This window comes from Pan paniscus, chromosome 2 (genome assembly GCF_029289425.2).
Source record: "Pan paniscus chromosome 2, NHGRI_mPanPan1-v2.0_pri, whole genome shotgun sequence".
NCBI lineage: Eukaryota > Metazoa > Chordata > Mammalia > Primates > Hominidae > Pan > Pan paniscus.
The window spans coordinates 21694915-21719848 of NC_085926.1; the positions used below are offsets into that span (position 1 = coordinate 21694915).

A 24934-nucleotide genomic window follows, 5' to 3' on the forward strand; every position below is an offset into this window, starting at 1 on the left:
CAACTATAAAGACACAAGCACACATATGTTTATTGTGGCACTATTCACAATAGCAAAGACTTGGAACCGACCCAAATGTCCATCAATGATAGACTAGATAAAGAAAATGTGGCCATAAAAAAGGATGAGTTCATGTCCTTTGCAGGGACATGGATGAAGCTGGAAACCATCATTCTCAGCAAACTAACACAGGAACAGAAAACCAAACACCGCATGTTCTCACTCATAAGTGGGAGTTGAACAGTGAGAACACATGGACACAGGGAGTGAACATCACACATCGTGGCCTGTCGGGTGGTGGGGGGGCTAGGAGAGGGATAGCATTAGGAGAAATACCTAATGTAAGTGACGGGTTGATGGGTGCAGCAAACCACCATGTCACGTGTATACCTATGTAACAAAACTGCACATTCTGCCCATGTATCCCAGAACTTAAAGTATAATAATAATAATAATAATAATAATAATAAAAGCAGATGTCCACCTAAAATGTACAACAAATATGGTGGCATTTTATCTACCAGACTCAGGTTATGGAAAAACAGAATTCGATGTTTTACCAGAACACAGAGATTCAAGACCTGTGTGACACCATTGCAGGACACATATCCACTTTTAAAGAAACAAAAGGCATTCAATTAAAAAACTTCTTTACTTACCTTTTTGAAACAAAAGTTGAGAACACCTGAATTTGTGATGATCAAATAAGCAATAGAAACCCTACAACTTTCTGAGAACCTACTATACATCAATTGCTTTTCCAAGGTTACTGCAGTTAATTCTTACAGAATCAAAACAAGTTATATATTTTTGCCACTTTACAGGTGAGAAAGTGTGGTCAGGAGCTTCCCCAATGTACTCAGCTAGTGAGGGGCAGAGGAGATTCAAGTCATTCAAATCTTGGTTCAAATATTACCTTCCTAATGAGGCCCACTCCTGCAAGCCGGCTCACCCCTACACAGCTTTGCAGTCATGGCACTTATTATATTCTAACATTTTGTATACTTCATGTATTGATTATATTTTTTGCATAATAACTGGCTCTTCCTAAGAAAATGTAAATTATTTCAGCACAGGTATCTTTCTTTGTTTTGTTCACTGATTCACCTCTAGTGTCTAGAACAGTGTTTGGAGCATGGCAGAATTCAGCACATATGCAAGGAACCTACTAGTAAAATATTTAAATGTCTTCACTGTCTATGCTCTTAACTATTGTTCTGTAATGCCTGTATTCTGAGTACAGAAATAAAAATCTTATTTCATTTCATGCTGAGCCACTCTCTTTGGCAAAGATTAAGGAAGGGTGAGCAAGAGGTCTTCTACCACTCTGGTTTTACTGATGGCAAAAATCAAAGTTACAAGGATTCAAGTATTCCTTACACCTTGAGGCATAAAGACATATAAGCAACGAAAATTTTAAAAACAATAAAACCCTAAAATCAATTTGCTTATTAAGGCATCTTTCTTTAAATATTGATTTGCTAGTCTTTGGCTAAAAGGCCCTCATTCAAGCTATTTTAAGATTAAGAAGCAACATTTATTTTATAACCCACAGTGAAAATGGATTATCTTCCCACTCCACTGTCTTTAAAGATAAAACTGTCATTTCTACAAGCAGTGGAAGGCAGTGTGACTTAAGGACTTTGGCAATCTTATCAACTCTGAGGAACTCCACTAGAATTGAGGTTTCTCTCTCCCCACAAGGTACTTTAAAGATAAGGTTTGGGCTCACCCGGTGACTTACTAGACTGGGTTTCTGTAATCTCTCAGAATCTAATCTTGAATTGGGCTGTCAATTGACTAGGTGGAAAATCTGGCTCAAAAAGAAAATGAGAGGTTTAGAAAGACAGCAAAAGCCCAGAAAACTAGGGCAAAAAAGAGAGAATACCTTAATAACCCAGGGGGATGACATCCACTCAGGAAATCTGCCAGAAACTAGGCCTACAGTTCTAACTCAGCTCCTTGTATCTAGAAAGGGATTAATTGTATACCCTGTTTGAAATAAATCACCAAATAACTTTTTATTAAATTCCCTCCTGCTGGAATGCAGGAGCAACCTACTCCAGACCTGCTTTCACAATGCATGGACTTCATTCATCCATTTATTCATTCTTCCTTCACTCACTTATCTTTTAATTACTACAACGCTCCCTGCTAAATAATAGAATGCTACCATCTAACTCTGTTTTCCTAGTGCAACTATCGTTGGATTATACAAACTACACACATTATCTCATTTAAGAACAACCTCACGAAGAAACAGACACACACATCCAGGGATTTGACCATGGTCTTTCACCTAATAGGCACAAGAAGTTGGAGAGAAACTGGACAACCTGACCACAGAACATAGGATCAAAATCATTTCTCAGCACTATACCAGCGATGACTCTGAAAAGCCTGCCACCTAAAAACACAGATGAGCCTTAACCACAAACATCTGACCTGGAATCTGAAACAGTTCCCCAAAGGGGAAAAGATGATGCCCAACTATGCTCTCCAACATTGTCTGGGCAAAAGAACTATGTGGGAAGCTTTTGCACATTTTTAAGCCATTTTAAATGAATACATTTATTATCCTTGTAAATGCAGAGATATCCAAACAACTGAAAAAAAATGGTTCATAATCCATTGCCAGATAACTAACCCTTGATGAGAAAAAAAACCCCATAATTCCACATACAGTTTAGAGCATCTACGAAGTGTCAGGCACTGTCTAATGCTAACGATAGAGCAGTGAACAAAGGAGATCTAAACCCCTGACCCAGTGGCACATTCTATCTGCACAAAATGATGTAAAAGAAAAAACGTGTAATTCCTGCTTCCAAGTCTAACAACTGCTCATGAGTTCTTATGTTTCTTTTTAGAAATGTACTTGCTTATAGTAGTGTAGCTATCAAAAAGCCTTCTTAAATTTTTTCTCCCTAAAGGATTCTTTTTATCCTTTTGGGCCTTACTTTCATTATTTGCTGTTATAGTGTAGATTTTTTCCCACATCACAAAATACAGATATGCTTATTTTGTTCATGGCTGCACCCTATTCCAGCATTTTTGATGCATCATAATTTTACTTAATGCTTTTCCTACTGAGGCTCACTTTTGTTGTTTCCAGTTTGTGCTTTAAAAACTAACATTGCATTAATATCTTTAATGATATGTCTAAGTAACCTTTTGGGAATATACAGTATATTCCTATTAAAAAGCTTATTAGGGCAAAGAGTACATGCTGTAAAATATATATGCATATTTAAATATGATCATTTTGTGCAGAGTTTGCAAAAATGTATTCCCTTCACATATTTGTATTTAAGAATGGCCCTTCCCACACCCAATACTTAAACATTTGTTCAATTCTTAAACATTTACCAATCCATTAAGTGAAGGACTAGATATATTCTATTATTTTTATTTACATTTTGTTATTATGATGTTAAATGCATTTTCATTGGCAATACATATTTCTTTATATGTAAGGTGTTTGTTCATTTTCTTTTTTTAATAGACTATTTTTTAGAGCAGTTTTAGGCTCACAGCCATATTGAATGGGAAAGTACAGAGTTCCCATATACCCACTGCCTTCACGCACTCATAGCCTGTCCCGTTACCAACATCCTCCACCACAGTGGCACATTTGTTTCAATTGATGAACCTACATTAACATGTCATAACTACCCAGAGTTTATGGAGTACGTTAACATTAAGGTTCACTCTTGGTGTTGTACATTATGTAGGTTTGGACAAATGTGTAATGTCATATCCCTCATTACAGTAACATACAGAATAGTTTCATTGTGCTAAAAATCCTCTGTGTTCTACCTAGTAATCCCTTGTCCTATAACCCCTGGCAATCCCACTAATACTGTATTTTGAATATGAATTTGATAGAAAAAAAGCCACACATAAATGAACCCACACAGTTCAAACTCATGTCATTCAAGGGCCAAATGTAGTTGGAATAGTACAGTATGTAGCCTTTTCAGATTGGATTCTTTCACTTGCTAATATGCATTTAATGTCCCACCATGCCTTTTCATCACTTGGTAGTTCATTTATTTTTAGTGCTTAATAATATAGCATCATGTAGATATACCACAGTAAATCCATTTATCTACTGAAGAGCATCTTAGTTGCTTCCAAGTTCTGGCACTTATGAATAAAGCTTCTATTCAGGGTTTTTTTCTTTTTTTCGTTTTTTTTTTTTTTTTTTTTTTTTTTTGAGAACGGAGTTTTGCTCTTTGTTGCCCAGGCTGGAGTGCAGTGGCGCGAGCTCACTGCAACCTCCGCCTCCCAGGTTCAAGTGATTCTCCTGCCTCAGCCTCCCGAGTAGCTGGGATTACAGGTGGCTGCCACCACACCCGGCTAATTTTTTTGTATTTTTAGTAGAGACAGGGTTTCACCATGTTGGCCAGGCTGGTCTGGAACTCCTGACCTCAGGTGATCTGCCAGCCTCGGCCTCTCAAAATGCTGGGATTACAGGCATGAGCCACCATGCCTGGCCATGTTCAGGTTTTGGTGTAGACTCAAGTTCTCAGTTTCTTCGGGGTAAATACCAAGAAAGATGATTCCTGGATCATATGGTAAAAATAAGTTCAGTTTTGTAAGAAACTGCCAAACTGTCTTCTAAAGTGCCTGTAGCATTTTGTATTCTCAGCAGCAATGAATGAGAGTTCCTGTTGCTCCAAACTCTAGCCAGCATTTTGTGTTGTCAGTGTTCTGGATTTTGACTATTATGGTAGCTGTGTAGTAATATCTCATTGTTGTTTTAATTTGCATTTCTCTAATGATACATGATGTGGAACACCTTTTCATATGCCTATTTTCTATCTGCATATCTTCTTTGGTGAAGTATCTGCTAAAGTCTTTGGCCCACTTTTTAATCAGGTTGTTTGTTTTCTTATTCTTGACCTTGAAGTGTTCTCTGTATATTTTGGATGACAGTCCTTTATCAGAAATATTTTTTGCAAACATTTTCTCCCTGTCTGTGGCTTGACTCTTATGCTCTTTATAGTGTCTTTTACAGCAGAATGTTTAAAATTTTGATGAAGTCCCGCTTATCAATTCCGTCTTTCGTGGATCATGGCTTGGCATTGCATCTAAAAGGTCATCACCAAATCCAAGGTCCTCTAGATTTTCTTCTATGTTATTTTCCAGGAGTTTTATAGTTTTGCATTTTACATTTATGTGTGTGATCCATTTTGAATTACTTTTTGTGAAGAGTATAAGGTCTTTGTCTAAATTCATTTTTTTTTCAAGTGGATGTCCGTTGGTTTCAGCACCATTTTTTGAAAAGACTTTTTCCATTATATTTTCTTTGATCTTTTGTCAAAGACCAGTTGCTTATCTTTACATCAGTCTATTTCTGAACTTTCTCTTCTGTTCCATTGACCTATTGTTTATTCTTTCACCAATACCACAATATCTTGATTATTGTAGCTTTATAGTAAGCTCTGAAGTAGGGTAGTGTCAGTCCTTCAACTTTGTCCTCCTTCAATATTATGTTGGCTCTCTAGGTCTTTTGCCTCTCCATAGAAACTTTAGAATAAGCTTGTCAATGTTTGTTCATATTCTTCATCAATTTTTCTTAGTTGTTTATCTTTCTTTATTGATTCTTATAAGCTTTTTGTTAATGAATGAAATTAGCCATTTGTCTGACATCGGTGTTGTAAATACTGTTTTCTAACTTTGTCTCTTTTTTAAACTTAATTTATGAATTATTTTTCCAAGCACAAGTTATTAATTTTATGTAGTTAAATTTGTCATTTTTCTCTTTTGTGATTCTGGGTTTGTGTCCTGATTACAAAGACTTTCCACTGCAAGTGTATAAATTTATTCACCCTTGCTTTCTTCTACGTATTTATAGCTTAAATTTTTATGTTTGAATCTTTGTTCAATCTGCAATTTATTTCAGTGTAAGAAGTGAAACAGGAATCCACTTATTTGTCTAAATGTGTATCCAGTTGTCCCCTATTTATTTAAGAGTTTCTGTTTTACCAGTGAATTGAAATATCAGTTTTATCATAGCCTAAATCCCCATATATAAAAGTATTGAGATTTACTTTTTAATGTCCTAATATGGTTTTCATATTTGTCTATTATTCAAGACCAAATTATTTAATTATTATGTTTTTTTGGTATATTTTAGAATATGCTTCCCCTGTCAGAACACTCTTTTTTCATAATTTCAGAGAATATTCACTTATGTTTCTTATTTCAGATAAATTATAGTATCATTCTGCCTAGTTCAAGATCAAATACTATTAGTATTTTGAATGCAATTGCATTATGCTTATACATTAACTTATAGAGAGCCAACAATCTTGTGATATTAGGGAAGAGTTTGTGAAAATACTGATTCCTGGGCCCTATCCATGAAGATTCTGATTGAGTAGATCCAGACTAGGCAGTAGGAAACCAGAACACTCAGGGTTTTTTTTTTTTTTTCAGATATGTTTGAGAAACACGGGAATTCAGAGAAAAGAATAATTACTTTTTGTAAAGATTTTTTTGTTTTTCTTTTTTAAAAAACTTTTATTTTAGATGGTCATCCTAAAGAAGGTGCCATTTGCAATGAACCTTATTGATGAATTTGTGAGATTTATATGCTCTTATATAAGATATTTCAAAGACAGAAGAGACTAACAGTGAATAAAAATGAGCGTTTACATTTTTGGAAATACAGTGGGGAAAAAAAAACTATGCATCAAGTAAGATGGACAACATGAGGTAAAGACACAGAAGGTTAAGAAATGAGGAGTGATTCTGCAGGGCTGGACCTGAGGATGAGGTAAGGAGAGTTTTGTAAAAATAAAACTTCAAGGTACATTTGAGCCAAAACCTGGGCTGCACTGATCACCTAGATAAGAAATTTGGACCCCACGTGTCAGGAAATAAGAACCTTTGGAGGCATTTTCATATGTGTCTCTGTGTTGTGGGATTAGCTTGTCTGTAGCTATACCATGGGACAGCCAAGTTTTGTTTGAGGTGGAAGCATAAGAGAATCAAGTCAGGAAACTCATTAGGGATGATTATTGCATTTACTAGAGATAAATGATGCACACTGCTGACAGTGAGGAATGGAATGAGGGAGACTTGATCATGCCGTTGGGACTCGTGTGGGCTGCAGTGATTTATTGCTGCAACAAGTTCCACCCTTTTATCCCCACAGCTATGTAGGATCAGAAAATTTTAGGGCCGGGAGAGATCTTTGAATTCATTTAGACTCTGCCGAGTGCAGAGATCTACCCACATTCAAACCTAATGCAAATAATGGCAGGCTGGAGGTTTGAATTCGGTAAGCAAAGAGTCACCTTCTTGTTCCTCCACACTCTATATGACATTGGAAAAGTAACTTAATGTCAGTTTTTTAAATCTGTAAAATGAAAAGGATAATACTCATCTCCTAGAAGTGTGGTGAAGAAATAACAAGACAATGAATCAATGACCATCCCCTATATACCTAGGAGAACAAACAATACTAGGAAGTAGTCAACAGATCTGAATTCTAGGCGGCCCTATTTGTACCACTCACTACTGGTTGCTTATTCGGGCTAGGCAATTAAATTTGTTAATCTTCATTTTTCTTATCTTAAACATAAGGTGAAGTATATAAGGTGACATCCTTACATATAAAGATGTCAGATGTGATTCCAAGGTGCCATGTATATATAAAATTCTTCTATTGGATATTACAAAATGCCTACACAGTCACCAGGATGGGGGAGAATGTTAAATGGCTCAATGAACAGAGGGGATGTAAATTAGGACACTAGACTGATTTCTACACAGCATTCCTAATTAGCATATCATTAAGTGCAGTGATTGACTGCTTTCCTTCACTTAATTTTTGTTGCTTCGACATCTCTGGGAACTGCAAGGCATAGTACAAAGAGACAGCAGGTAATTGGAGAATATCTCTCCAACACAAGAGAAAAGCTGATTGGTTGCCTTGTCCTCCTCACAGTCTTTCTTGTAGGATTGGGCTTTGAGTATTGTTCATACTTTAGCAGGGATTGCTATGATTGTCCTGAAGACTCTAACAGCAAGGGCTGGGAAAATGAGCACCTCTACTTTACATAAATGTCCCTACTACCAAGATTTCACAGAAGTGGCCCAAGAATTGTGTGCTGGACAGAAAATAACAAAGGGTAGTGTCAGTATTTTGGCACTCAAGTTGTCTACTCAGAAAGTCTTGGACTGAATCCTTTGCATGACATTTTCAATCTATTTCCCTCTTCCTTGGTGGGAAACTTAACCTTCTAAGCTTCCTGAAATTGCCTTTTTTGTAAAATAGAGATAATGACATCTAGTCATTAAAACAGCAGCCTCGTTTTAAGGAGTAAATGAGTGCATGTTTGTAAACAGCACAAGAGCTCAATAGATGGTGACATCATCGCTGCTTGGAAATTTTGTTTCCTTGATAAAGGTGACATCTTCCTTTTTTACCATAAAGACATGCTATAGATACTCCAGTTTATTTCTAAGCCTATTGTGTGCTAAATAAAAATTTTTTTTAAAAAATATGGAATTAGAAATATAAGAAAGAATCACTGAAATGTGGAATAATATAAATGTGGTTTTGCCTCTTAATGCCCACCGACTGTTTAAAGAAAATTTCTAACCGTATTTAAAACTACCTTTGGTAGTTTTGGTTTTATAACTACCTTCAGAGATCTTTCAAGGATCAACCTTCTGGTTTTGAAGCAGAAGGGTAAAATTTCACTTACAAAGTGCGTTCTGCTTGTTGCATTTATCCCCATTTGTAAAGCACAGGTCATCTTTCAGTTTTACGGCACCACTGCCTTTTTGAATAACCAGACTAACATCCATATGGAATTAGCAGAATAGAAGTGAAATAGAGAAGTAGACTGGGGAGGGGAGAGCAAGGACAAAAAAGCAGAAGCTGTTTCATGCTGTTCTATCCTACAAATCCATGCTCTAAGAGGTCTTCAAGGCAGTTTGTCAGTTTAAAAGCAATTATTCTACTTTTTAATGATAGAAATATATGTAGAAATTCATCAATAAAAAATTTCCAGAGGGCATTTTGGCAATAAGCGTAAGGATTAAATATGCCTTGCCCCAGCAATCCCATTTCTTTTTTTCTTTTTTTGAGGTGGAGTCTCGCTCCGTCGCCCAGGCTGGAGTACAGTGGCACAATCTCGGCTCACTGCAACCTCTGCCTCCTGGGTTCAAGTGATTCTTCTGCCTCAGCCTCCCGAGTAACTGGGATGACAGGCGCTTGCCACCACGCCTGGATAATTTTTGTATTTTTAGTAGGAACGGAGTTTCACCATGTTGGCCAGGCTGGTCTTGAACTCCTGACCTCAAGTGATCCGCCTGCCTTGGCCTCCTAAAGTGCTGGGACAGCAATCCCACTTCTATAGATAGATACATGTGTCCATGTAACAAAGAATTATTATGCACTATGACAGTCAGTGTTTTTACTAGTAAAATAATAGAAATAATTTATTTTTTGAAGGCCAGCAAAATAAATCATTAGATACCATGTAGCCATAAAATAAAAAGAATGAGAATCAGTATACGATACATAAAACAATATGCAAAACAAGGTACACAGGTTACTTCCATTATATGTATAAACAAGAGGGGGATATATATATATATACACACACACATACACATAAGATAGATAGATACGTATGTACACAAAATATATACACACACTCCCTTCCATAGAATTTAGTCTCTCAAATACAACAAAATGCACCTATGGTGGTTGGTGGGGGGGATTTAGTTTTCACTATTTATACTTTTATAATACTCAATTTAAAAACTGTACTGTATTACTTTTTCAAAAAGTACAAAAATATTCTATTGAACATATTCGAAGAGTACATGTTCTCTCTCAGTTCCTGAGTCTAAAAGGGTCTAAAAGGTGCTCCAAGGGTCTAAAAGGTGTTTGCATTACTATCTGATAAGAAGGATCACTGCACATGTGGCACATTGCCTGATGTGCCCAGGAAGAAGAGAGTGAGAAAGAAGACTATTGCTCCATTTGGAAGAGTATGGTTCTTCTATCAGGCACAAACTCACACAGGTAAAGGCCATAGCACATCTCCTAGCTCATAGCACTCATGTAAAGATAGACGGCCATCACTGTGATTAGCGTTATGTGTCAGTCACAATTTTGGAGAATTACAGGGGTTGGTGCTGTATGTTCCATGAACAGGATTTTATATCTCCTGCCCTGTGCAGACTTTCTGAAAGGGACCTGGAGTCTTTCCCTGATGTCAGCCTCAGGCCCCACCTGCCAGGTGGCTGCTTGGCTTGTACACTGAGAGGAGTTTTGTTTGTGCATTGGTTCTCTTGTTAGTTTGTTGCCTTCTTCAAACAACTGCTGCTCTATTTGAATGGTGAGAATATGCTCCTAGGTTTGAGTTGTCAGAGACTGGAATTTATTCAAGGTCACATAGAAAGGTGTGGTGAGGAGGTCTGTGTTATGCAGCCAGACATCTTGGGTATGACCTGACTTGGCCACTGATTTTAGTCTCATTTTAATCTCACTGTACCTTGGTCTTCCCATTTAAAAACAGGAATACTGATAATTCTTCCATGACAGGGCTGTTGTGAAGACTGCTTGGGTTGCCATACTTACAAAAGTGGCTGTCAGGGACTAAGCACTTACTGAATCTTAGCTATTATTAGTAAGTTACACCTCTGCCTTGTGAAGTAGGGTGAGTTGCCATTATTATCTCAACTGATTCGGAAGCTGAGGCTCAGGACAATTCACCCAAATTCACATCCCTATCTCAGGACCTGGGTTTTAATGTTTGAGTATTAATAAGAGCCAAATATGAACATTTACTAACCACTTGGCCTCTATTTTTCTGTCCATGAAATGGAGACTTTTGGCCCCTTATGTTTAATCCCCTTTCAGAAGGCTTTAACTACAGTAAGCAGTGTTGAAAATAGAGACAAAAATCTCCCAATTTTACCTCTAAAATGGAAATAAACAAAAGTGTGATTATGTTGGGTCCTTTCTGCAATTGCATTTTATACTTAAAGAAAGCAAGAGTAGCTTCTGCTTTGTTGTTCATTTGTTTTCTTGTTTAAAATACTAGTCAGCAGCAGTTTGGGCTGAGTAACCTCTATTGTGGAATAATCGACTGCTTGCAGCTTCCCCACTTACCAGTGATAATAGAAAAACAAAAGTGCACTTTGCTTCCCAACTAATCATCACATATCTAGCCGACTAAATGCTCTCAGAAGCGTATGGCATTTGACAGGAGGTGAGGGAATCGGCTTTCCTGGGTAGTGACTGGCAAAGCCAGCCTCATTCTCTCAACACCATCCAACTGAGCAAGGGGAAGTAGAGGTCTAAGTAGTAGACTCTAGTCACTACCGAAAAGTCACTTGCATCAGAGACAGATTCCCACAGCTTGCTATCACACTCCATAAACATTTACGAATCCGATGTTCTTGTGCCAGGCTCTGTGCTAGGAAGTGCATGAGTTAAACATTTTTCTCTCTTTCTCTCCACGGACATTTTTAATGGAAGCTGCGGTGGAGGAGCTGCCTTGACTGTGTGTGTTGTTTTAAGGATATCGATTGTTAACACAATGACGGGTCAGGAGATGGAAGGCACAGTCATTAGCTGCAGCCGCCCTCATAAGTTGTTACAGAGCTCAGAGAAACACTAATGGATAAACAAGGTCGACAGGAACATGAGGGGCCAGATCAGAAAGTCCCAAGGTGGCAAAGTCTTAGCCAGGCCTTTCTTTCCCTAAGCAGCAAACAAAAAAACATTAGTATTGATGTTTGGGGTAGGCAAAGTGTACAATGAAGACTGACTTCATTCCAGCTTGCCCATCATAACAAGGGCAGGAGATGATTTAAAAGCTGCCCTCCTTGTACAGAGATGATGCAATAAAGATGATCCATGGTCACCTGCAATTGATCTTTGGGGTATTTCTTCTTCTTTTAAGTAATGGAAGGGAGTACCAAGTCAGGTCTATAAACAGCAATAACCACTGTGAACATTTACTGAAAGTGAACCTGGTGACAGTGTTTCCAGTGCTTTCCATATGCCATCTAAGTTAATCCTTACAAACACTCTACAGAGTATCATTTATTATTCCTGCTTCACAGATTAAGAAACTGAGGCTCAAAGAGATCAAGTTGCTTGCCCAACTTCTCCCCACTCTTGAGAGTTGAATCTAAGGTTCAAATTCAGTCTACAGAAACTAGAGTGACCAATTCATCCCAGTACACATGAAACTTTCTGTTTTGACACGGAAAGTCCAACATCCTGAAAACCCTCTAAGTCCCAGGCAACATGGAATCATTTGTCACCGTAATTGGAGCTCAAACCATGGACCATGCGGTGTCTTGTAGAATAAAGTATACTTAGGTTGGAAACTTAGACCTGATTTCCCGCATGTGCATAAAGTGGTAGCTCATCTAACTGGCCTCTACAGCATAACTACTCAAAGTGTGATCAGTGGGTGGACCAGGAACATTTAACGTCTGGGAGCTTGTTAGAAAGGCAGAATCTCAGGCCACATCTCAGACCCACTGAGTCAGGATCTATATTATAATATAATCTTCAGGTAATTTGTACAAACACTAAGTTTTGGGAAGCAAGATTTCAAAATCCTTTCCAGAACTATATTACTGTGATCCTGAATCAACTACTGTAATATGGACTTCTTTTGGGTACCAGCTCTATAAAGGATCCCAAGTAGAAAGGAAGGGTTCCCAGCCATTAGGGATGTTCACTGTGGAAACCAGGGATTGGCAGCACAGGCAATGTGTAATCAGGCCCACACGTCATGCCATACACTGATTTCCGTGAGAGGAGACAATGTGTCGTGGGGAAAGAACCCAGGCTTTAAACTCAGACTGACTTGGGCTGGAATCCTGACCCAGCCAACTGCTGCCTAGGTGACCTGGGGCAATCTGGAACTTCCCAGGGCCTCAGGATGCTTACTGTAAAATGGTTAAAATTTCCCATCTCAGTGGTTCTTAATTCTGGCTGTCCTTCATAATTAACTGAGGGGTATTAAATGAAAATGCAGATGCCTGACTCCACCTTCAGAGAATTTGGTTATACTGGACCGTGACAGCGCTTTGACATTAGTATCATTTCAAAGTTCCCCAGGTGATTCTTTGGTACAGCCAGGGTTTAGATCCACTGATGTTCCCCTTAAGGCTGGTGGTGAGGTGCCAATGGAATAACTCATGGCAGTGCCTGGCACAGGCAGGCATTCAGCCCATATTCAATTCTTCTTCTGTGAGCAGTGGCCAAATCACCTGTTATCACCTATCAGCATCAGGGCTGTTCACAGAGGGAAGCTGAGAATTCTCAAAGGAAACCGAGAGGTCCATAAAACTCATGCCTTAAGCTTCTCACTACAGTATTTGTACTTATTGATTTAAAAGTGAGAAAAAAACCAGATGGGTGCCATAAACGAAGTGATTCACCAGGTTAGTATTTAGGATCCTACACAACTTTTCTTTTAAAGGAAAAAAATTAATCAATCTGCCTTCCAATTTACCTTTTAACTGATACATTTTCCTTAGTATACAAATCCTAAGAATGCCCACAGACCTCTAAGCTATAGCCCACCATTCCTCCGGGCAGCTAATTAAAACACGTGATGGTAACGGTGACTTCCTTATTGTGTGCTGCAAGGGAAACACTTCCCAGCAGTTACCATGGTGGTACCTCAAAACAAGAGCGTCATAAGTTGTAAATTGTCACAGGACTTTACAAGCAGACCTTGGGAGAAATCCTAGTAATTCTATACAGGAAGGGCAGAATATTTTGCCTTGCTTTTTTTTAATGGTAGGTCCATTCAGCCAAAGAAATCTGTCTTTAAAAGTCCAGCAACACATGGAGGAATAGATAAAAATCAATACCGAATTCCTCTTCAATTCCTAAGCAATTATTAATAAACTCTCTCAGTTTTCAATACGTCCATCCCCATTAGAGTCTTGCAGGGGAAAGAGTATGGGGCATGGAATCTCAGGGTTCCTGCCCTGCTCACTTTCTCTTCCTGCCTCTAAGTCTGAACTTTCCCATTGGTATAGAAATATGACAAAGAATAGATTAGATGTGGCCTCTAAGGTATATTTAAACCACAATACAAGAGGCTATTTGATGAAGTAACCAAATGCTTCTTCCCTCAATGTCCTCAGAAATCTCTGCTGGAATGTTAAACTGCATAGCTGAACATTTATTTCCAAGTTGTTATTTTTCAAACTCCCCACTTCTTTTACTAATTCACTTGGCTTTTCACACCTTCATAACAAGGTCCATTTATACAGTGCTTTGGAGATTGTAAAGTTTGTATTCAAATTTCATTACACTTCACTGTCAGACTTTTCAACTGATTATATTAAGTACTGATGCAAAGAAAGATTCACTAATTTGTCCAAAGCCGTGCTACCAGAAAGTGACAAAGTACATACTTGAACCAGGAGGATTGGTGAAGAGCTGCCAAAAGCTCTTGAACCATACTTCCTTTCCCTCTTAAGTGTATCTTCCCCAACCAAACTCTTACTGATACTTGAGGTGGCTTTGCAGAAATACTCTCCCATTTAAATTGCTACTTATAGATCAGGGGCAAGATCTCTCTGCAGGTCTTTGGCCAATTTGTCCTGAGATCTATTCTTGCTCTTCCTCTAAGCTACAGAGTTAGAGGCTAGAACCTGCAGGATACATTTCCCAGGCCACCTCAGTTGGCCTCGGCTCAGTTCTATCAATGAGAGGCAGAAGGCAATGGATTGGAGGGCAAGAGAAAGGGAGAAACCAGGGTATTTTTCTATCTCTCTCTGAGTGTAATGTGGGATGCCCTCTATGATTCCAGCTCCTGCCAGGAGGCCCTGGGCCCTGGCCTTCAGGAGTCTCTCTTGTGTTTCCATCTATAACTACCAGTTTCTTGCTATTGCTACTCTATGAATTGTCTCACCATTCCCCATGTGGCTTTTCAGCTCTTCTATCACCTATATACCAAATTATCTACATTAAATTATTTCTATGTAATTTACTAAGCATGGTTCCTAGTTTGACCCCAACAGGCAAAATCACTTTTCTCAATTTTCATACATTTGTATATGAGTTGGAAAAAAAGAAATAAAGAATTAAGCTTAACTGTTTACCATGTACTTTCCAGTGCTAGGCACTTTTATGTGTATAGCATATTTTAGTCCTCCAAATAGAACCGTGAGAAACATTATTATATTATTATTATTCTCCTTTTACAAAGAAACAAAACTTCAAAAATGTGAGATGACTTTCCCAAGGACACAGCACTACTGAATGGAAGAGGTACAACTGTAAAGTAGGCCATTTTTCCTACTTATCAGTCATGGAACAAAGACTAGACTGGGATTCCATCTTGAACAAATGGTAGAGATGGGGTCACTGTAAATATCAAAGAGATCGTAGCACAGATAATTTGGACTTTTTTAAATAAGCATTGAGTTAAATAGTGAGACAGCAAAAACATACAGTATACAATTAATATAAGCTTTAATATCTACACTAAATATAGACACTAGAGGAACTGAGGCAGTAGAGAAAGCCTGGATCCTTCCTGCCTGAGGCCAACTGTCTTAATCTGTTCTGGCTGCCATGACAAAAAACCACAGACTGGAGGGCTTAAACAACTGACATTTATTTCTCATGGTTCTGGAGGCTGGGCAGTCCAAGTTCAAGGCGTAGGCCTGGTTTGGTTTTGGTTAGCCTTTCTTCCTGGCTTGCAGCAGTTACGTTCTTGCTACAGCCTCAAACGGTGGAAAGAGGAAGCTCTCACATCTTCCTTTTCTTATAAGGACACTAATCCCATCCTGAGGGTTCCACCCGAATGGCTTCATCTAAACTTAATTACCTCCCACAGGCCCCACCTCCATACTATCATATTAGGAATTAGGGCTTCAATTTATACATTTGGGAAACAGGGACACAAACATTCAGTCCATAACACTGATGCATGCCTTCTAAGCAGAATTCATATTTTCTGACTATTAATGATTTGATGTAAAAAGACAAGGCAGAATAAAATTATAAATTATGTTCAGATTTCTGTTATGAATTGTGATTTCACAAAGTCAAGTCAAAACACAAACACATATTGGATCCCAATTATTTGACTCATTTCTCTAGCTATTGGCTGGAGAATGTTTTCAAATATTACTGTTACAAATAATCTTCCATTCATAAAAATATCTCCCTACCCCCATTCTCCACTGTAAAGAGCACTGAAGTAAGTCTCAGAAGTATTGACATAGAGTCTACACCTTAACAGTCACTAGCTTTGTGACCTTGAGAAAGTTGTTTCAGTCATCTGAGGCTCAAATTCCTCATCTAAAAATAGGAATAATTATATTTTGTCTACTTCCCACAATGGGTCATTTTGAAGATAAAAAAAGCAAAATGTTGACACATTTTAAAAAATACAAATTGCTATACAAGTGTAAGGGATCGTGTTTATTAAAGTACATTTACAGTCCTTATTGCGTTTTTATCCTCAGAGCAATCTGCTACAACCACTTTCCCTCATCAGCAAAATCCATGAATATGAAAAAAGGTAAGTGTGAAGAGCAACTTTACTAAAGCCCTGCAAACTGTAGGCAAAATTATATTCATTTTCTTCTGCCATCATAAATGACAACCTTCAAAACTGGAGACCTTCCTAAACATTTTTAGCTACTTGTGCATATAGGGTCTTTTATGCCCATCCCAGCCTGCTGGCAAGGGAATGCCAACATCTGGAGAAAATTCACTTAAGCAAAGTGAAAGCTGAAAACTGAAATTGTGATGAGGTGAGTTGCTATTAACTATAATTTTGCTATCTTATATAATTTTAAGTATTTTTCAGACATTTTTGTACATTGGCCTTAATATTCTATAGAGTTAACACCGGCTTTACACTGCAGAGTCCTATGAAAGAAGCAACTAGAAACAGAAAAAAAGATTATGGAATTTATCACATTTAATTTAAAATTTAATTTCTATGGCCTTGTCCTTACTAGGACTTGGGTTAAAAAAAAAAAAAAAAAAGCTAGTGTTTCAGCAGCAAAAGGGATTGTTTCTCTTGTCAATGCCCGAGTACTAGCTTTCATAGGGAATATCAGCCTTAGGGAATGCGTGGAGGAAGTGGATTCCCTTCCTCTCTGCTCTCCCACACCCATTCAGTCTTGCACATCCAACACATATTTCTAAGTGCCTGGCACTAACAAGAGTGCTGAGGATATAGATTAAACAACATTTATCCATTAAAAACTCTCAGCCTACCAACCCCATTCCTGCCCCCATAGCACCCATCTTCCTGTGGGGCACACAGCATTTTCTGTGAGCATCAATCCTGATACTGCTGCGAATTTCCTTTCTGACCTTGGCCAGGTTACTTTTCTTTTTCCTCTCCACTTACAGAAATGTGATATTACATGTGGGCAAAAAAAGAAAAAACTGAAAGATTGATAAGAAAGAAAAGAGATTCACTACATCCCAGCCCATGCCTTAATACAGGTTCATATGCATTTGAGGTTTTGGAATCAAGAGGGTTTCATGAAAATACCTTCCATTTCAAGGGCTGTGTAAGCCTGGAGTTCATATGCAATCAGGGCTGACTTCCAGCTGCTTCATAACGATTTTAACGCTGCGACAGAGCAAAGCATCTTCCTATTTTCAATCCTAGCAATTTGGTTCAAGCATGATCTCAACCACTTTAAGCTTTGATATTTCTAGCCACCTCTTATGCTGTATTTTCTCTTAATGCCACCAATCATGTGTGAAATTCTGTTGCAAAACTAATCTTTGTGGGAAATGATATGTAATGGCTTCTCTAAAGAGAGACAGACAGAAAGAGAGAGGGCAGGGACTATGACCTTTGTTGTTTTTTGACATGTTTTTCCTAGTGCAATACAAATGGAAACATCCCTTTCTCAAGGTCAAAGTAGAAACAGGCTTCTGCTTATACAAGCATCATGCTTTCTTAGGCAGGAAAAGCTTTGAAAATGATCCTTATGACTTGATTTTTAAAACCTCTAATGTATATAATGGTTGCTAAACTTGAAAGCCAGCTGTGCTTAAAAAAATACTTTAATATCTATCTTATTAAGTCAATACTTAATGTATTACATTTCAAATGATGTGAAAAGATCCAGGAATACATAAATGCTATGACTGAAGTACAATATTAAGTATATATATAACAAGGAACTATTTGACATTCCAGTATTAAACACACACACACCAACCAACACATCTTGTCTTATCAACGGAGTGTTCAGTCAAAAGCAACTGTGACCAAATCTTCTGGTATGGAAGTCAGAAACCACAAATTTAAATTTGTCATTTGTTTTTTGGAACAATTATGTCATCCACGAAAGCGTAACTTTGCAAGTCATCATTAGCTCATGAATTTTGGAACTTATCCCTTAAATAAGCATACCTCATTTCCATATAATTACAACAACTGTGGAGATCCTTTAAAAAAAACTAGCTTAAAATTTAAGGATGTGATAAGGAATCCATGTTACTGGCATGTTGATCAAATTTGGAATTTGGCTTTTAAAATAGGAACTTCATATGAAATTAAAAAGAGAATAGTCTTGAGGAAGAAATCTTTATGGCTTTTAAAGTTATCTTAGATTTCAGGTTCTTATTCATGACCCTTTCTGATAGTATTCACCTGTTAACATTCTCCAGCCCTGTTTTGTAGTAATTTATTGCATGTAATTTAGAGGTATTTGTAATAAGACACAATGGTCAGGACTTCACGCTTTAAAAGGGGGACTTTAGACATAGAAGTTTCTTCCTGAATTATTCTCACCCCTGTCAGCTTCGGGGAGATAGAAACAGTGGCTGAGTGTTTAGAAACAGTCGAGTGGACCTAATTCCTCATAACAGATCACTCAGTACAAACTAATTAGAAGGAGTTAAATGTTTCTACTGAAACCACTAAAAAAGAGGAATGTTTTTCTCTGCTGCCTGCTGCTTTCTGATCATTTCCTTCCTCATAACCTTGCCATTTAAATATTTTTCTAACACACTAGTTTGGAGGTGAACTTGATGGTCCAGCTACAACCAAAAGTGTAAGTGCTGACATGAGAATGTTCTAAACATCCCAGGGGAAAAAAGTCCTTCCTAAGACAAGGTACAAATGCGTCTATTATAGGCAGGGGAATAGGGTTCTGTCCTAGAATTTTCCTACTAGATTTTTTTTTTTTTTTTAGCTGTTGTATTAAAAGCTTCCTCAGTGAGGTTTTTGTTTTGTTTTGTTTTGTTTTTATTATAGGCATGCCACCAAATGTTTTTCCTATTTTCCTTAGGCATTTTAATGAAGAGAGTTGATCCACAACTAACACCAAGGCAAACTTGAATGATTCATTCACACTTTCTAAATTTTGCCTGCCCTTTTCTCTAGGTTTAATTAATATGCCATTAATAGGAACATTTAGGGAGAGCTCTAATATTTGCCTCTTAGTTCTGTTTAAAGTGTATCATTTCATTTTTTTTAGGAGTATTCTCATGGGGGCAAGCCCCAGATCCTTCTTGGCTATAAGCTTACCACAGTCTCTACCTGCTTGACTCAGAACTGAAAGCTTACTGATATGCAGCCACACAGAATTTCTTCAGCACAATCAGCCTCCCATTTTCTCTCCTGATGGCAACGGGTGAGACATGGCATCTCTCTGGCCAACCATGGGGAATCTGTGTGGTTGGCATGACCACTGGCAACAACTCACCTACCCAGCAGTGGAGAAATGTGTCAGGCCAGATGGGAATGGGGAGACAATTCAAACATACGGTGCTGAGAGCTGGAGACAGTGCACAGTTACAACCTTCTGCCAGGCGCTGAGCAACTGCTGGGGTGCACTCAGGCAAATAACCTGCCCTTCATACCAGCACAGTCCTCTTAACCAAACTGTAACTGGGCAGCTCAGTCCCTTGTACTGACAACCACCCACAGCCTCTCTTCCTTCATCTAGGAAGAAGTCTCCCAGCTGCCTTGCTTTTATTTCTGGATAAATTATTAATGGCTATTCATCTTTGGAACATGTAATTTTTAACTATCTAAAATAGTGATGGGGGTGGGAGGGTAAATTTATAAGTATTTATTATTTTCCCTTGCTTTTACAGTAAATCCCACTCAGGTTGCTGACTGAGATTTTCCCTGCTTCCTTCTCCCATGTGAACCTTATATTTAACTCCAAATGGTGAATGCAAGATCCAAGATCGATAGAATAAGTAACAAAAGTGTCCACGGTGACTGAACAGCAAACTCTTAAATCACAGCACAGGAAGTACAAATGAACGATTATTGAAAACACTGCACTAAAATCTCAATAGGAGATAAGAGTGAGGCTTAAGTCATTAGAAAGCTCTATTATTCTGGCAAGTCTGAGACAGCACACTCCAAACATGAGCTGTTCTTGAGATCTGAAAATATTACATCTTCCACCAACTTGCACACACACACAACTGACTCCAACTAAGCAAGGGCAGGGTCCAGTTGTCCAGTCCCAAGGGAAAGGAGGAATGAATTGAAGCAGATAGGCTGAGCCAGGCTATTCAGGTAGTGATTCTTCAGCTATATTTGAAGGGGTGGGGGTGGGGGGCAACACTGACAAATCAGATGATTTATAAAGGAAGTAAATATCCCGCTTTCATATCAATTCACCCGTACCATAGCATCACCATGCTCTTCATCACGCTCTGCTGGGGACACAAATAAAGGATTTGTGACATCTCTACCCCATTCTCACAAGTCACCAGAAAAGCCCAAGAAGGCAGCATTGCTTTCCCTTTGTCCCTGTTCTCCCTGACTTGATAAACCATTTGCAGTTGAAAAATGAAGAAGAAAGTCATGGCCAACCAATTTGCAAAGTGAAAGCATTGTTTTGAAAAATTACCTGAAATCGTTACAATTTTGAACACACACACACATTAAGATACATACACATGTACACATATATGTGTGTGCGTACATACATACATATATAAATACATAGTCTTCAGCATTTTCAAACATTAGGATGCTATTGAATTTTAACATGCCTGAAGTGTACTGCTCAATTCTTTTTGCCCTCGCTCTTGTACCACACATTTTTTTTTAGAGACAGGTGGGCTCCCAAAGTTGTGGATATCTAACAGCTTGTACGAGAAGCTGCATAGCATAACCCGAAAGAAACAGCATTCCTGAATACATAGGATTTCCTCTGGGAGCAGAAAAACATTTCTTATACCAAAATTATGGTAAGGCAATGTTCAAGACACTGAGGGCAACTTTAGCCTTGCCTTTCAAAGAGTAGAGTTTCATCTAAAGTAAGTAGGACATCACATTTCAATTCGTACTATTAAAAACTTGCATTACACAATGAAATTGATTACCCTATGAATCACTCTGCTTTACAAGAGGCTGAACTAGCATACAGTTAATAACACAAGCTAGCCCAGTGAACATTTCTCCAATAGTCACACGATAATCCAGTACAGCATGGATGGCCTTTGACCAGTACTTTTAGACTCTACTGCTATTCTAATTGGCCCTACTTCCTCACGACGATCACATAAGGAATTGTTTCAAGAGGGTGAAAATATAAACTAAAATTATAATCTGTTTCATCATCCTTCAGTATCATTACTGATGCTGAAATTGTATTTTGTCCAAAAGACCTATTATCTTTACCAGCTTTTCCATTTATGAAAATATATGCATGATAAACTCTGTTAGTGGCCAATAAACAAGCTTACCACCTCCATTACTACCCACTGGAAAGAGATGGTTTTTAACTATGGATTCTGCTTAAATTTGGCGATGCAATGAAATTGTTTCTTCCAAATCATTTTCAGTTATTTTAAGACTTCTAATATGATACAAATTATAGGCAAATCAAAACTGTCAAGACAACTAAAGGCATTTAGCTTTTGGAACTTAGATTCCTTCCACACACTCTCAAATGTCTCAAAGCCTAAAGGAAACAAAACAGAGCAAATAGTACATACAGAAATAAATTTCCAACAAACTAATAGTGCCCCAACCTAAGTTTACCTAAATACCTCTTTAATCTGAAAGAAGACGCTAGATTTAATATTTAAAGCAAACCAAGAAATCAGAGCATTTGCATCTTGGATACATTTCCTAGCCCCTCTCCAGTTGCTCTATCAAACCTTTTAATATCGCATAGATGCCCTTAAATGATGATGCCAGATAGGACTTACAGAAGGAAAGCATAACTTCAGAGAGGAGGAACAAATATTCAGTCCTTATCTTTGACTTCTTCTTATTTAGTGAAGGGGCTTGCCTCCTGTACTAGCAGTAAGTTGCGGCGTTAGAGTGCAAATGCACAGCTCCAAGCCCACTTCCAGTGCTCAACTGATAGCTCGGATCCAAGCCTCAACATGCTCTCTGGAAATGCAGGCAGCTCAACTGAAAACCTAACTGAGGTTTCTACCGTGGCACAAAACTAAACTGCACAAATATTTGACATCTCCGAGACCTCTAAAGGTTTCAAATAATATGCATTTTGTGCTAGGCTGCTCCTAGCTAGACAGAGCACTGAGATGATATAGAGAAGTGTTCTCAGCTGCTCAACCACACTGCTCACTAGAGAATGTTTTCCTTTTCCGCCTCAGAACAAGAAAAACCAGCAAATACTGAATGAAATGCTCATATTGACTAAGCTTTCACAGCATCAATTGTATAGGAACTTTGTTTCACATTCCATTAAGTTAGCTCATGACTTCCCACGCTGCACTATTTCTCCTTCACCTAGCTAAAAGAGCCAACTTCATTCAGGCAAATCAAGGCAAAGTTTACCCCCCCGCCCCCTCCACATGTCCCTGTCTCTTTTCTTTTCCAACTTAAACTCATCCACGGCTAAATTAACAGCCCCAATTGTGGCACAAAGGAAGCTTTGAAGGCTGCACCGGCTTGGTCCTCCAGTTGCCAACTGGAGGTAGGTTTAATGTAATATATTCTTGCTGCTTAAAGAATTTTTTAAGGGCTTGTCTGCACGGATGAAGAGCCGGACACCCCCAGAATTACATCATCAGAGTGAACACTCACCAAAATACATTATGTTTCTCATTAATCAGACAGCTGGAATCCCACCGCGGTGTCTTCAGCATCAGCTCTCACCCAAGGCTGGCACGTAGAGCAGAGCCGTTTCATGCTACATTCGGTGGAAATGTCCCCGGCGTGGAGAGCAGTGAGCGCCGAGAGCGTGCCTCCTCCGCGGGATGAGCGCCTTGCAGGCTGCCTTTCCAGGGCTAAGATCCCCGGCGGCTGGAGAGTGCGCTCGGGCTGCCTGCTGCACTGCCCATCCTTACTGTAATCCGACTCCTCCTTGCGATGTCCTTGCCGCGCCTGTGACATCAGGACTGAGAGTACTACAAACAGACCCCTCCACCCCACCCCACCCCACCCTGGGTTAGCAGCCGCTCCATGAGGTGCTCCGATTGCCTGCCTGGACCAACCATGGCTCTCGGGAAGCTTTGACGAGCCCAGAGACTTGGGAAGGGGCGGAGTGAGGGGCGCGGGAGGCTCTCTTAAAGCGAGAAGGGTCTCGGGATCCACACAGGAACACACAGGAGAAATTCACCACTGTGCAGGAGGGACGTGGTTAAGGCGAGTTCTGCCATTAACGTGTAATTAGACAACACTTTTACCCCGCCCCTCCTACGAATGCCACCATTCTCTCCAAAATTTAACCTCCTCTACCAAGTTAAAACGGCAGTACGAAGAGGGAAGGTGCCGTGCTTGCATTCTCTTTGCTGTGGGCTTGAGGGTTTGTTGTTATTTTTTGTGATGTTTATATATAAGAGGAATAAAAGGAACGCCAGGGACCACTGCTAGGGTAATAGAGGTTTACACTTAGAAGTGATCACATCCCAGAAAGCTAGTACTTGGTGAAGTGTAATTTTTTATTTCTTGAGTGTTCCCTGAGCTATTATGTTGATAGGAAGATGTGAAGAAAAATAACTGGTGATAAAAGTCACCTCTCAGTTGCCCAGGACCAAATTTGCTGCCTCCCTTAGTAGGCAGGTAGAAAGCACACTGAGGCTGAAATGATCTTTGACCTCCTGAAACGGAGAGACGATTAGCCTGAAAGGCAACCAAGATTGTGCCATAGTTAAAGTCCAGTCACCAATATAATATAGCCACACACACACACACACCCCACCCCCACACACACAACGCTCTCATTAAATTTGAGATGAACGGTCAAGAAAGGCAAAGCTTAGCAAAGCCTCTGGCTCCTCCAATGGTATAATGAATTGCAGTCCTTATCTTACATAGAAAAGGATATTAGAAAGAAATCCCTGAAAGCTGTGCTGATTAATACTTAAACGCACAGCATGGAAAAAATAAACTCATACAGCAAGTTCCGTTTCCTAAGGACTCATCACTTTGGGAACCAATTTACGTACTGGAACATTTGAACTTATAAATTTCTATAGAAATTTATGAAATTAAGAACCAAATATAAACAAAGAACTGTAGTCTATGGAAGAATGCAATTGATATATTTTTAATCTGGGCTTTTATAAAAGTGTGATAGCAAATATTTCTACATTTTGATATTAAAATATTCTATAGCATTTCCTTACACGATTCTATATCTCTTGGTGGATTTAATGTGTATAGAAACTAGGGGGCTGAAGCTCATAATAACAGCTTTCTGTGCAATCTTGCATAAAAGCTTAACTGTATTCTACCTCTGTGAAGAGTGCAATGAACAATATCCTCTCTCACGCTAGATTATAAAGAATTTGGTGAGTGAAAATAGGTAAGCAAATATAAATCAGAAACATCACAGTGAATCTTAAGATAAATCTAGGGCTGTTCTTTTAGAAATACTCTTAATTTAAAGCCACCAGAGGAAAATTTACATAGTAAAGGATATTAACTTTTTTACTCCCTTTTAAAAATTAAAATAAAAACAATGTTACGGGAAAGTATTG

General features: G+C 38.7%; 1 protein-coding gene across 3 annotated transcripts in view; it reads right to left on the bottom strand.

Annotated features, from left to right (window-relative positions):
- The window catches only part of ZNF385D (zinc finger protein 385D), a 963336-nt gene that overhangs the window by 315845 nt on the left and 622557 nt on the right, over positions 1 to 24934 (bottom strand). Inside the window, exon 1 of one of the 3 annotated variants that reach the window (XM_003826172.5) lies at positions 23037 to 23644. The exons of 1 other annotated variant lie outside the window; for it this stretch is intronic. In XM_003826172.5, coding sequence (XP_003826220.1) covers positions 23037 to 23058 — 22 coding nt within the window. In that variant the 5' untranslated portion in view covers positions 23059 to 23644. Of the gene's footprint in view, positions 1 to 22189; positions 22372 to 23036; positions 23645 to 24934 lie in introns of those variants that run through there. One more of the 3 variants, XM_034955966.3, reaches the window with a different exon arrangement.